Source organism: Hemicordylus capensis, chromosome 13 (genome assembly GCF_027244095.1).
Source record: "Hemicordylus capensis ecotype Gifberg chromosome 13, rHemCap1.1.pri, whole genome shotgun sequence".
NCBI lineage: Eukaryota > Metazoa > Chordata > Lepidosauria > Squamata > Cordylidae > Hemicordylus > Hemicordylus capensis.
In genome coordinates this window covers 15,332,948-15,346,720 of record NC_069669.1, presented here as the reverse complement: position 1 = coordinate 15,346,720, position 13,773 = coordinate 15,332,948, and the positions used below count along the sequence as shown (strand labels likewise).

The 13,773-nt window shown below is 45.6% G+C and overlaps 1 protein-coding gene across 8 annotated transcripts in view; it reads left to right on the top strand.

The window, feature by feature from the left end:
* Positions 1-13,773, top strand: part of MAD1L1 (mitotic arrest deficient 1 like 1) — a 578,229-nt gene that overhangs the window by 226,142 nt on the left and 338,314 nt on the right. For 7 of the 8 annotated variants that reach the window (XM_053276888.1, XM_053276891.1, XM_053276890.1 and 4 more), the window contains one exon: positions 872-1,012. The exons of the other annotated variant lie outside the window; for it this stretch is intronic. In XM_053276888.1, the coding sequence (XP_053132863.1) occupies positions 872-1,012 (141 nt within the window). The remainder of the gene's footprint in view (positions 1-871; positions 1,013-13,773) is intronic. 8 annotated transcript variants of the gene reach the window in all.

Genomic DNA, 13,773 nt, shown 5'->3' with positions numbered 1-13,773 from the left:
CAATTGTCTTCAGTGGCCCTTCTCAGAGTCTGCCTGTCTTTGGAGGTAAGGTGACTTGGGAGGTGACTGGGCTGGGACCCTTTCAGTGGTGACTCCTCAATTGTGTATACTCTCCCCAAGGAGGCTTGACGGCCAGGTGAAAACATTTATATCTGTTCAAACTTTGCTCTTTGCTGAGATTATTAGGAATGCTATTGACTTCTAATCTATTTTTATATTTTTTTGGTACTGTTATTGTTTGACTGCAACTCCCTGCCATATGTACATGCAGTGGAAGGGATTGTATTTATTTGATGTCTGAGCCATCCCTAACCAATTACTTAATGAACCTGGATTCTTTTTAGGAATCTTGCATTGTTGTGTTTACTCTGGCTGACCTCAAATTGTGAATGTGAATTTAAAACTGAATTCTGCCTGAATTTAGAAAGATTAGAAGGCCTCCTAAATGCTGTTTTGATGTAGGCGTTGCATCTCTGTTTTGAGTGCAATGTTCAAAACTAGCCTTGTAACCAAGAGCTAGGGTAAAGAGTTTTCATGAAGCTCTTTTTCTTTGAGCTCTGATTTTTCTTAGTGTTGCTGAGTATTTGGAAAATGACAGAAGCTGTAATATAGATGCATTTCCTTCAATGAGCTAAGTGCCTTGTTAACTGAAAACTTTATTTAAAGGAAATGCATTCTCCCGTTTCAATGTTTTGGTTAATTATAATTGTCAACACTGGTGTGAGTGGTGTGGGAACAGAATGGCACTGCCTTATCTCTTGGGAGGAAAGCAATGGCAGTGCTCCTTTGGTGTTAACTTGAATATGCAACATGCATGCATAAATTATAAAGCTAATGGTATTTGCTGTGGCTTCCCCCACCTTTTCCACAGGCCCGTGATGGAATGAGAGCAATTGTGGAGTCATACGACAGTGAGCTGAATGCATCGGAGCACTCTCCTCAGCTGAGCTTTCGTGTGCGGGAGGCTGAGGACATGGTGCAGAAAGTAGAAGCACGCTGTGCTGAGATGGAGGTAATACCAAGGGCGTTGTTGTGCTCAATACAAGCGAGGGGAAGACAGGGCTCATCCCAACTCACTTTGGGCTTGTGCCTTGATTAGGTGAAAATCTGCTGTGCAGAAGACTGGTCCTTGCTTTTGCTATATGGCTGTATCTGCCTTAACGAGTTGTGACTTTTTCAGAAGTTTTGCTGGATGATTTCTGTGAAGCAATATGGGATGGAAAATATTTGTGAGGAGCTGAAGGGATACAATGGCTGGAATTCAGGACCTGGACCTTGTCGTCCTGGGTTCAGGTTGTAGTTCAGCTATGGACTTGAGGAAGTTATTCTCTCAGCCTCAGTTGTCCATCTTTAGTGGGAATAATAGTGGTTCACCTCCAACAGAGCTGTTGTTGAAAACATGTAAAACAATAAAAATTGTATCTAGATTGTGTATTTGAAATATGCAAAAAAAATTTAAAATAAATATTTAATATAAAATATTCAGCTCTTTCTGAAAAGACATACAAATCTGGGAGCTTTCAAAATAGTTGCAAATAGGAATAAGGGTGTTTTGTGTGGGAGGACTGTGGAACAGTCTGCTTCGTGCAGTGGTGGCCTCTCCTTCGCGGGAAGCTTTCAAGCAGGGCAGAAGAGCCATCTGTTAGAGATGATGTGGCAGTTTCCTACACTGAACTGGGGTTGGTTTAGAACAGGGATACTCAACATTGGGTCCCCAGATGTTATTGGACTTCAACTCCCATAATTCCCAACCAAAGGCCACTAGGGCTAGGGCTTATGGGTGTTGAAGTCGAGTAACATCTGGGGACCCAACTTTGAGAATCCCTGGACTAGAAGAATTTCCAAATCAATTATTCGATAATTCTGTGAAAAACCAAATGTTACAGAGAGTGATTAAGGGCAGATTTGTCTATCAGTGTGCCCTGCATATTCTGGTTACAAGGCCAGAAAAGATCTATTTTGAATGGAAGCATGTTAGTCAAGCAGTCCTCTGGCAGGGGGAATAAAAAGGAATAGGCTCTAGGTTTGCTTTATAGCTTTTTGAAAAATTAGCTTGCCATAATTTCCCCTTGCAATGCACTATTCTCCCACTGTTCCCTGTTACGATGGTTTAAATAGATGGTGTAAATACAGGTGGCCCTCATTATTTGGGGCGAGGTGTATGTGTATGTTTCTGTTCTTCCCTATCGGTGCGAATATGGAAACTGTGAATAATGAGTCCAGGGGTTAGGTTCCTACAAACAAAAAAAGGGCTAAAAAAGCAGGGAGGAGGCAGAAATAAGAGAAATAAAGTACTGTACCTTGTTCTCCAGCAATACACTCCCCACAATTCCCCTGATTTTTTGTGAAAAATCATGAGTTTTTTTTTTTTTTTAAAGAGCCACTAAATGGCTCTGCACTGTAAAATGGCAGCCAGAAATGACATTGGAAGTCATTTCCAGGTCATGTCTGGCTGCTCAAAACTGTGAAGAAGTGAATTTTAGCCTGCTTTTATACTGTGGATAAAGAAACCAGGTCTTTAAGACCCATTTGTGGATACACGAAACTGCGGTTGTTGAAACTGTGGATAATGACAGCCGCCTGTACCCTATTCACTTGTTCCTAATAAAGTGGTTTAGTTGAGTTTTTCATGAAAAATCCTGCTCCTGCCTTTTTAAATTATTGCCAACTGCCCCACCTTCTCCAAAGGAGGCATGTGAGGGTTTTTTAAATCAAACATTCTTTTAAAATTAGAGTATTTGAGTCTACCAGCTGTTATCTGTTAGACCAAATAATATCAGATGATGATGATGAGCTGCTGATAGTTGGGGGAACAGTGTGAGCAACAGGAGGTCTGCCTTTTGGTCCTCAAAATTCATTATCTGACAAGTAAAAAACTCACATTTACCTATAGGGTGTGCTATAGGACAGACAACAAAAGTGCTATGCGATGGCTTTTTCAAACATCTTTATTCACTCTTTTGAGTCAGCTCAGCTACCCTTACAGTTAACTTTGTTTGTGAGAAATAAAATAGAATTAAGTCCTGGGGGAAATCAAGAAGCTTCAGAAAGTATTCAGAGTCAAACTTTTCATGTTAATATGACAATTTCCTGTGATTCTTCTCTCTCCTCTTGTTCTTCACCTTCCTGAATATGCATCATGATAAAAATAAGATTTAATTGACAGGTGGAGAAACCTGTACCTTGGATCATGTGCTGTGACTATTAGGTTGGTAAAACTAAATAACACTTCGGGTCTTTCTGAAGCTCACAGATGCTTGTTTGGTCCCAGTTCATATGTTCTTTGGGGCTGGCACTCAGTTTACATGGTGGCACCTGTGTGGTATGGAATCCTCCTCTAACACACACAGATAAGATTTAGGCCAGATTCTGATACCATGCTATGCCATGATTTAGTGAGCCTTGGATTAGCTCATTCCTTCTTACCCTCTGCTCTCACATTTGAGGGAAGGAGATTGAGTGTTTCCTATGGCATCGAATATGAGACACCATGGCTTATTCAAACTGTGCTTTGTTAACAGGCCAGAATCAGAAACCACAGTTTGATCCTGGTTTGTTTGAACTAACCTACTGTTAGAAAAGTTTCCTAAGTTTGGACTTTGCAGGAAGCTGTGGTTTATTCTGAACCAAGAGTGGAAGCTTCCAAATACTTCCCACACTCTAGCGGGCAGCATGGAGAACCCAAGACTTACATTTGAGCTGGGCCTTCGCATGAACACCTCAGTTTGGTGGATTGTTCTCCCTCAAACAGAGAGGGAAATGGTGTGCACTGAGCCTTGTTGCAACCGGGCATTCACACAGAACGCCAGTTCGTACTAGATGGTGGAATGGTCGAGCTCATGCTGACTCTTCCCCTTATGCCTTGAATGCAGGCCCTGCAGAATGTCTGAACTAGGATGTAGATACACAGCCAGCCAAACTGTTGCGCCTATTTTGATGCACTGTTGTGCCCCATCTAATTGCTGAGCAGCCGACAGACTCCACAAGCAAGGTCTACCTTTTGACCTCAGTTTATTACAGTTATTTTGAGAGAGCCCCAATGTTGTTGTTAAATTTAGACTTGGGAAGGTTAATGCCAGTAACGCATCATCATAAATGTAACTCCGTTAATAGTCCTTTCATTACAACGCGCCTGGCTCAGCATGAAACATTAATGAAGAGAGATCTGCAGGGGAGATGCATGCTGACACCTTCAGTAGTCCACCACATTTTTAACACTGAGAGATTTATGCTGTCTAAGAGCTCCACATGTACTCTAATCAGTTAATTATGAGCCTGGCAGTTTCTACACATGAAATGCCATATGTTCTAGTTTTGTTCACCCAGGAGATTTGGTCGGGGGCTTTGCTGGTGACCTAAAAACTCATCAACCAAGTAGTCTCCTCTTTCCCAGCCCCTCATAGATGGCGCACATCTGCTGGCCCCAGCATCTGGGCACTGCCAACACTTGTCATAATTTCCATTAAATAGATCTCGGCAAAGAGTGGAGCCTTCCCCACACGCTCTCAAAATTCACCCGCAGATGTGCTAAAATATTTATCTGAGCGGTTAACAGATTCTTCTCTTCACGCCAGCAGCCTGTCTGCCAGTCATTGCTGAACGTCTTAGCAACACCTCGTTTCTCACCTACTCCGTTTCTTTAGGTGGCTTTCCTTCTTAGGCAAATCTCTGTATAAATCAGATCTCCATTGCAGCGTGTGGTCTCTTCTGGGACACCTTGCGTGAACTGCAACTGAGGATTTATGAGTATGTTCTTCTACTTGAGCAGCCTCTGAAAAAGCTTGTTGTATCAGTAAAGTAGCGCAGAATTGTGTCCCCCCCCCCCCCGCCAGCTGCTTTCCCCACTCGCTGAGCCTCCGGAAATGTATGGCTTGGTTACTCAGTTCTTGTCCGCGTCTTCCAGTGCATTGGACCTGGCAGCCGCAGTCCACATGTCATCTCTTGCATGGCAAGGCAGAGGAGTGCATGGTCAGTGGCTATCTTCTTGCAGGCACCCTGTCTTGGCGTGCTAGCACGGTCCGGCCCCTCAGGGTGGGTGCTTGTCTGGCAGATACTGTAAATGTGCCGCAGGTTCACTTGTGGGCTCTCTGGGCATGGGATTTTCCATACTGAGTCCAGCAGGCACTGGAACTCCATAGCAGGTGGTGGTATGGGATTGGCTCTCTGGATTTCCAGGATCAAGAGGACTCCAATCTGTGGTGTTAGTGTCCTGGCTTGATGTGTTTGAATTCCCTTTGATATATGGCCCTGGTGATGCTGGGACTTGGGAGCTAGTGGCTGATCTGCAGGGCTTCTGGGTCCAGCTTTGTGGCACCTGGCACACTCTAATGCAGGGGTTCTCAAACTTTTATCCCCAGGTGTGGTTGGACATAATCCCCAGCCACAATGGCCAATGGCCATGCTTGTGGTTATAATCCAATACCACCTGGGGACCCAAGTTTAACACCTGCTCTGATGTTTCCTTCTGCTACAATTGGTACGTTATTCAGTTCGTAGTGATGGAGACATTAACCCAAGGGAGACCTGCTGGATGCCAGGGATCGTTCCTGATAATAGAAATAGTTCCTACTGCCACCTACAATATGGGAACACTGATGAGCCTTCGCCTCAATAGCCACAGGAGTCCTGTGTTAATCTTCTCTATCCTCTGTTCAAAGACTCTTCTTCCAGAGTGAATGGGTGTCAAATTCCGGAGATCCAAGCTCTCCACCCAGCAGATGTCCAGGAGTCACGCCCTTTAAAAAGAAGAAAAGAAAAAATGAAAAAGATAGGGCTTTTGAGTACGGAGCAGCAATTATGTAGCCAGGTTACTTTATAAAAACAAGACTTCCCATCCCGCTTCAATATGTCGTCCTTCCATACGGCACCTGCACCAAATCCTGTTTCACATTTCCCCCCTCCTGGTTGCCAAAATGGGCGGATTGCAGATGCTGCATACTACTCTACTTGCAACTCTTGTCTACTCTCCATTCTCCTTGTGCACGGCTAGTTTAAGAGAAAGGGTGGGAGAACCTAGTGTAGGGTCCTAGGGTATCGGCCATTACCCAACTGGATTAGGCCCAACACCCTGTTTCACACAGTGGCCCACCAGATGTCTTTGCCCTCTCTCCTGCTGTTGCTCCCCTTCAACTGGTATTTAGAGGCATCTTGCCTCTGAGGCTGGCCTATAGCCACCAGACTACTAGCCATTGATAGACCAGTCTTCCGTGCATTGGTCTAAGTCCCCTTTAAAGTCATCCAAGCTAGTGGCCATCACCACATCCCGTGGCAGAGAATTCCATAGATTATGTGCTGTGTGAAAAAGTACTTCCTTTTGTTGGTATCTAAATTTCCCAGCCTTCAGTTTCATGGGGTGATCCCTGATTCTAGTGTTGTTAGAGAGGAAGAAAATTTTCTCCTTGTCCACTCTCTCTACTCCATGAATAATTTTATAGAGCTCTATCATGTATCCCCTTAGTTGCCTCTATTCCAAACTTAGGAGCCCCAGATGTTGTAGCCTTGCCTCATAAGGAAGGTGCTCAATGCCACTGATAATCTTGGTTGCTGTCTTCTATACCTTTTCCAATTCTCCAATGCACTCCTTAAGATATAGTTACCAGGACTGCATACAATACTCCAAATGTGGCCACATCATAGATTTGTATAAGGCCATTATAATACTAGCATTCTTATTTTCAATCCCCTTCCTAATGATTCCTAGCATAGAATTTGCCTTTCTCACTGCTGCTGTGCACTGAGTCAACAATTTGAATGAGCTGTCCACCACGACCCTAAGATCTCTCTCCCGGTCAGCTCAGATCCCATCAGCGTATATGTGAAGTTGGGTTCTTTTGGCCTAATATGGATCACTTTACATTTAGGGACAGAGGGGCATAGGAAGCTGCCATATACTGAGTCAGACCATTGGTCTGTCTAGCTCAGTATTATCTTCACAGACTAGCAGTGGCTTCTCCAAGGTTGCAGGCTGGAATCTCTCTCAGCCCTATCTTGGAGATGCTGCCAGGGAGGGAATTTGGGTCCTAGATGCTCTCCCCAGAGCGGCTCCATCCCCTGAAGGGAATATCTTCCAGTGGTCACACTTCTAGTCTCCCTTTCATATGCAACCAGGGTGGACCTTGCTTAGCTAAGGAGACAAGTCATGCTTCCTACCACAAGACCAGTTCTCCTCTCCCATTTGCTTACATTGAACCACATTTGCCATTTTGTCACCCACTCACCCAGTTTGGGGAGATCCTTTTGGAGCTCCTCACAATCTTTTTTTGATTTCACTACCCTAAATAGTTTACTATCACCTGCAAATCTGGCTATGTCGCTGCTTACCCCAACTTCTAGATCATTTATGAACAAGTTAAAGAGCACTGGTCCAGTACAGATCCCTGGGGGACCCCACTTCTTATTTCCCTCCATTGTGAAAACTGTCCATTTATTGCTACCCTCTGTTTCCTGTCATTCAACCAGTTACCAATCCACACATGAATCTGTCCCCTTATCCCATGACTGCTAAGTTTACTCAAGAGCCTTTGTTGGGGAACTTTGTCATAAGATTTTTGGAAGTCCAAGTATACTATGTCAACCAGGTCACCTTTATCCACATGCCTGTTGACACTCTCAAACCAAAAGATTAGTGAGGCAAGACTTGCCCTTGCAGAAGCCATTGTGGTTCCCCTTCAGCAGGGCCTCTTCTGCTGTGTTTCACAATTTTGTCCTAAAGTATGCTTGTGTTCCATCAATTTATCCGGCACAGAAGTTAAGCTAACAGGCTTGTAGTTCCCTGGATTCCCTTTTTGAAAATTGAAATTATTTTAGCTACTTTCCAGTCCTCTGGTACAGAGCCTGATTGTAGGGACAAGTTACATATTTGTGCTAGGAGGTCAGCAATTTCACATTTGAGTTCCTTCAGAACTCTTGGGTGGATGCCATCTAGCCCTTGGGATTTGTTAATTTCTAGTTTTTCAAGACAGTTTAAAACATCTCTTATCACCTCAAATTGACCCAGTTCTTCAGCCTCCAAGCCTGAGAAGCTCAGTTCCAGAACAGGAATATGGTCAGTATCCTCTGCTGTGAAGACAGATGCAAAGAATTCATGTAGCTTCTCTGCAGTCTCCTTATACTCCTTAATAATCCCTTTCACCCCCTCATCATCTAAGGGTCCGACCACCTCCCTGGCAGGTTTTCTGCTTCTGATATATTTAAAGAAGTTTTTGTTATTCCCCTTGACACTTCTAGCTATATGCTCCTCAAACTCTCTCATTGCATTATTTGTCTCCTTGCATTTATTTTGCCAGAGTTTGTGTTCCTTTCTGTTCTCTTTATTTGGGCAGGACTTCCATTTTCTGAAGGGAGTCTTCTTCACTTTTATAACTTCCCTGACTCTACTTATTAGCCAGGCTGCCGTCGTCCTGAACTTCTTAGTACCTTTCCTCCTCCTTGGTATACACTCCAACTGAGCTTCTGTTATTATAGGTTTAAACAAGTTCCTTGCTTTCTGGAGTCTGTTTGACCCTCCTGACTTTCCCTTTCAGCTTCCGTTTTACCAGTCCCCTTATTTCTGAGAGATTTCCTTTTCTGAAGTCCAACGCATCAGTGTTGAAATTCCTCAGCAGTGCTGCACTCGTATATAAACTGAATTGGATCATACTATGGTCATGGTTCCCCAGTGGTTCCACAACTGACATCTCATACCAGATCCTGGGCACCACTCAGGATGAAGTTCAAGTCCGCCATCTCTCTGGTTGGTCCCGTAACTAACTGTTCTAAAGCACAGTCATTTAGCATGTCTAGAAATTGGCCTCTTTTTCACTACCTGAATTACGTAGTCTATATTACCCAGACTCATCTCTTATTTGCTTCTCCAGGTCATTCTCAGTGTTTTGATCCAGAGGGCAATAGCATGTCCCTAAGAAGACAATTATTTTCAGTCCATGTATTGTCACCCATAATGATTCTTTGGAGGACTCCAATCCACCTAGGTTTTCTAGTCTATTGGATTCTATCCATTCTTTAATATACAGTACTACTCCACCCCCGATCCTCCCCTCCCTGTCCTTTCTGTAGAGTTTATATCCAGGAATAATAATATCCTACTGGTTCTCACCATCCCACCAGTTTCTGTTATGTCCGAGAGAGAGAGAGAGAGAGAGAGAGAGAGAGAGATAGAGATTTTCCCCATTAGTGACCAAGCACTCCAGCTCACCCATCTTCGCTTGGAGGTTTCTGGCATTGGTATATTGACACCTATACACCAAGTGTCTTACCGGGTGTTGGTGTGTGCTATCTCCCTTATCATCATTTAACCTTTTTGGCCAGCTATCATGTGTTTCTTTCTGCTCAACTCCTGGCTCTACCCTGTCTCCTCTTGGTTTATCCGAAACATGTGTACCCTCACACTTCAGGGGATTTTGCTTGCTGAACCAGATACCACCCAGTTCCTGTCGGCAGCCCACCAGGCGTCATTTTAAAAGCTGCTTTGCGACATTTTTTATTTTAAGCACCAGTTGTCTGTTTCCATCTTGGTTCAAGTGTAGCCTCTCCCTTTTTACAAGCTTCACATGCCACAAAATGTATCCCAGTGCTAACAAATCTAAACCTCTCCTCCCAGCGCTACCATCTCATCCACACATTGAGACCCCTCAGCTCTGCCTGTCTCCTTGGCCTGCGCATGGAAAAGGTAGCACTTCAGAGAATGCTACCCTGGGGGTCCTGGACTTCAGTCTGCTACCTAGCAACCTAAATTTACTTTCCAACATCATTGGTGCCAATGTGCACCATGACACCTGACTCCTCCTTCGCACTGCCTGTCAGCCTGTCTAGGTACTGCGTGACGTCTACATCCTTCACACCAGGCAGGCAAGTCACCCTGCATCTACATGTGTGTCACAGACCCATCTCTCTATGTCCCTAAAGATTGAATCACCCACTACTAGGAGGCCCCAACCTCCCTCAAGGAGTATCCTCTGTGCATGGTTTACTTGGGGAAATAAGTGGCCGGGGTGAGGCTGGAAGTATTCCTCGGGGTGGGGTGGGGTTAGCTGGAGTTAGGGGCAGAGGCAGTCCGACGGCTTTCCCCATGGATGCTGCATGGGAACACAGTGAAGTGGGTGGTAGAGCAGAGTCCAGCAGATCCTGGGGGCATTCTGGAGGTGGGGGTCTTCCCCTGGAACCAATGCCAAGGCAGGTTCGTTGTTTCCTGTTGGTATTTCTTCCTTCCAGTCCTCTGAGGGCTCCTCAGTCTCCTGGTGTGCCTGGTCATCTGGTTCGGCTAGAGTCTTGGGAGATGGGTCTTTGACGGTGAGATCTTTGGAACTAGAAGAGGAGCAACACTAGGATTTCCAACTTTTTTTTGCAGGGGATGGGTCTGTGTAGCCCAGTGGCAGACCATGTGCTTTGCATGCAGGAGGTCCCAGGTTCAGTTCCTGGAAGCATCTCCAGATAGGGCTGGGAGAGACTCCTGCCTGAAACCTTGGAGAGCTGCTGCTAGTCAGTGCAGACAATAATGAGCTGGATGGTCCAATGGCCGGATGCGGTTTAAGGCAGCTTCCTAGGTTCCAATATTCCTATAGATGCAACAGGTTTTAGTGGCAGTAGGAGCCTCACTCTATCATTAATGTCTAAGGGGAGATAGAGCTTATTTTGTTTGCGTTTGTAAGCCTTTTTGCGTGCTCACTTGTCTCTTTCCCTCACCTGCAAGAATGTTCTCATTGCACCATCTTTTCTGTGACACCTGCTGCTGACAGGTGAGCATTCCGGTGGGGCTGCCTCCTTTCTCCCTGGATGCTCCCAAAGTGCAGGTCCTGCTCCCAGGAGCTTTCCTGCCATTTCAGAGTGGCAACTCTCTCACTTGCCTGCCCCACTGCTGACACTAAAGCATCCCGAGAGGCAGCGGGGTGGAAGGGGAGAACCAGACCTCTCCCTGGAGGCGATGCTAATTCTTTCTGTGCTGCAGCTGCCACCAGAACGGAATGTTCAGAACTAGCTGCCGTTTTCCTGATGTGCCCGACTGCTTGTCTTTGTGGCTAGGTTTGGGCAAAGGTAGATGTGCTCATGGTCTGTGCCGCTGCTTTATTGTAGAGCCGTTCTGCAGCGGAAAAGAGAGAGTAATCTGGAGTTCTCTTCCCAGCGCCACACATTTCATCCCCCGCCCCAAGCAACCCTCAGTTTTGCTCTTTGACTTGTGTTTGTCCTTTCCATTCTTGCACTCCATTCATGTGTTGCATTTAGAGAGGTTTGCACTGAGCTTAAGGATCAACTCTTACAAACCCTTGGCAAATATCATGGCTTTCATATTCCTCTGTGCTCTGCATTTCAGTGTGATTCCCTTAATATAGCCAGGGGCACTGAGGGAGGGGGTATCTTTGCCTCTGAGGAGATGGCCCTACACTCAGTTGGGCTGGCCCAGGACCTCGGTACTCTTCTGGGTTCACAGTTCTACGCAGAACACTTTTAGGGCAGCCATCGAAGAGATGGCCCTTGTCTTCAGCAGGCAGGATGGGAAGGCAGGGTTTTTTAACCCCAGTGTGCACGCCCCTGCCCAACCCTACCCTGATTTCTAGGATACCTCCTATAAGCTGTTAAGGGGCCTGAAGAATCAAATTTCTTCTCCCTGCCTGCCCTCCTCAATTTTCTTCTCCCCCTCCCACAACTGAGACCCAAACATTCCATTTTTTGACTGCTCCATATTCTTAGAAATGGGACCTCCCAGGGCTGTTGTGGGAGGGGAGGTTACATTTATCTCCTATAATTTACAAACATGTCTACTTCTGCATACCTAGGATGTCCCTCTTATGTAGAAACTGCTGGCTAATTTCTGGGTGGCTGTTTGGCTTTCAGTCTGAGTTGACAATGGGAAGGAATGCTAATGCTGATAAATCTATCTTGCTCTCACCTTGTTCCTGAGGGAGAGTGTAGGTATGAAGGAAGGTAAGCGATCATTGTTTTCTGAGCTGTTCTCTTTGAGACTGGCTTAGTCATTTCTCTACAAATATTAAAACCACTTGCCCCACCGGTCTCTAAGAGGTGGAGCCATGGAAAACAACTGTTGATTTTCTTTTTCCTGGTATGACCGAAGTAACACTTCATGTCTGACTCCCTCCCCTGCCCCCCAACTCCTGACTCTGGATGAGAAAATGTTATCAAATACAGTGTGCACATTTCTTAGTGTTCCTTCTTTGGTGCACACTGTGCTGCCGGCAAAGCAAAAGTGCTTCATTTTCAGGCAGGGATGGAAGTCGCAGGATGCTATGCTTTGTCCCCTTGCTAGGCAGTCTTGCTCTGGTGGGGCCTTCCTGTGAGTTGAATGGCATTGGAGCTCAAGGCGTATGGGCTGGCTGTGGGGGGAAAGCCATAACACTGATCTGCCGTTGACAGGGCGCTTCTCTCTAAGCAAGCCAAGGGTGCCTGCTTTTAACACATGTTTGATCAAGTGTTTGCTAAACAGATGTTTAAATCTTCATGTAGACAGGCTGCCATATGTTTAAAGGTCTGTCTGCTGCTCCTTGCAGGGCAAAATGAGAGTGGGGAACTTCTAGGAAGTGTAGCTGGCATATAATTGTGGCATTCCCAATCTCCAGTTGCATCTTGTCAGCTCCCTGTCCCACTCATTCTGACCTTCTGTCTCTACCACTTGCTTGCTCTCTCTGTCATTTTGAAACAATCTTTGCTAATCACTGATGTCAGGGCTCTCGACTTTGGTCATACTGAGTTGGCCCCCAAGGCAAGAGAAGAACTGCGTGAGCCTCCTCTGAGTTGAGAAAACAGCTTGTCTGTGGTTAGTGAGTACATGCCCATGGAGAAGGACGTGTGTGTGTGTGTGTGTGTGTGTGTGTGTGTGTGTGTGTGTGTGTGTGTGTGTAGAACATGATCTGTCCCCCCTCTTGTCAATCCCCAAATAGTTTGGTCCTCACTGGATCTGCTTGCTTGGTTTTAAAGTATCTTGCAGACTCAGAACTTGGTGTCTTAATTGCCTTTTTCACAATTTATTTGGAGAGAGAGAGAGAGAGAGACCCAACCACTTAATTGTGTGTCTCCTATCCCTTCCCAACCCCTTTTGGGTGTTGCTTTTGGAACGCTAAATACATACCCTGCTTCAAGTGGCCTTGTCAGAAATGCAGAGGTGCTTGTCAGCATTTGTAGGAGCCCCCCCTCCCCAATCTTGGGGGGTTCAGCTCAACTCCTTAAGTCTACCTGACTGTGGGAGAGGAGTCGATGATAAACAGAGTCTGACTTCTACAGAGGATTTAAAATTGGGTTCTTTTCCAAGGAAGGCTTGGAAGGAGGAGATAACTAATGTTCATTTACTATTCATTCACATTTTGTCACAAGGGGAGGCACAATTTCTGTGTGTGGGCTGGATGCTGAATGTGGCTGCGTTGGAGAGTGTTTCTGTCTGCATCTGAAGATAGAGCGTTTGCAATTTTAGATGCTTTGCCATAAGGGAGGGAGGAGCTTTCCTGGCAGGGACTGTGGGCCTTTGGCTGGTCCCCACCAGATGGCAGCAAAGCAAGGCTTCTTCGGAAGAGAGCTTCTATTCATGGGGCAGGGCTTGTACCTAGTTCTAAATAGGCAGGTGTGTGAGATTGTCACTTTATAACCACAAGACCTAATTGCATGTCTAGGTGCAGGCGTGATAGGAGGCAGCCGATTCTCTAGCTTGGAGAACTAAATCCTTTCTGGCCAAATCTTTCAGAGGTTGGCCTCTCCCACTGCCATGATGTCAGCACTGTCTTGAGCACTTGGGCCAAGAGGATTCCATCTAATCAGTGACTGGCCAACCTCATG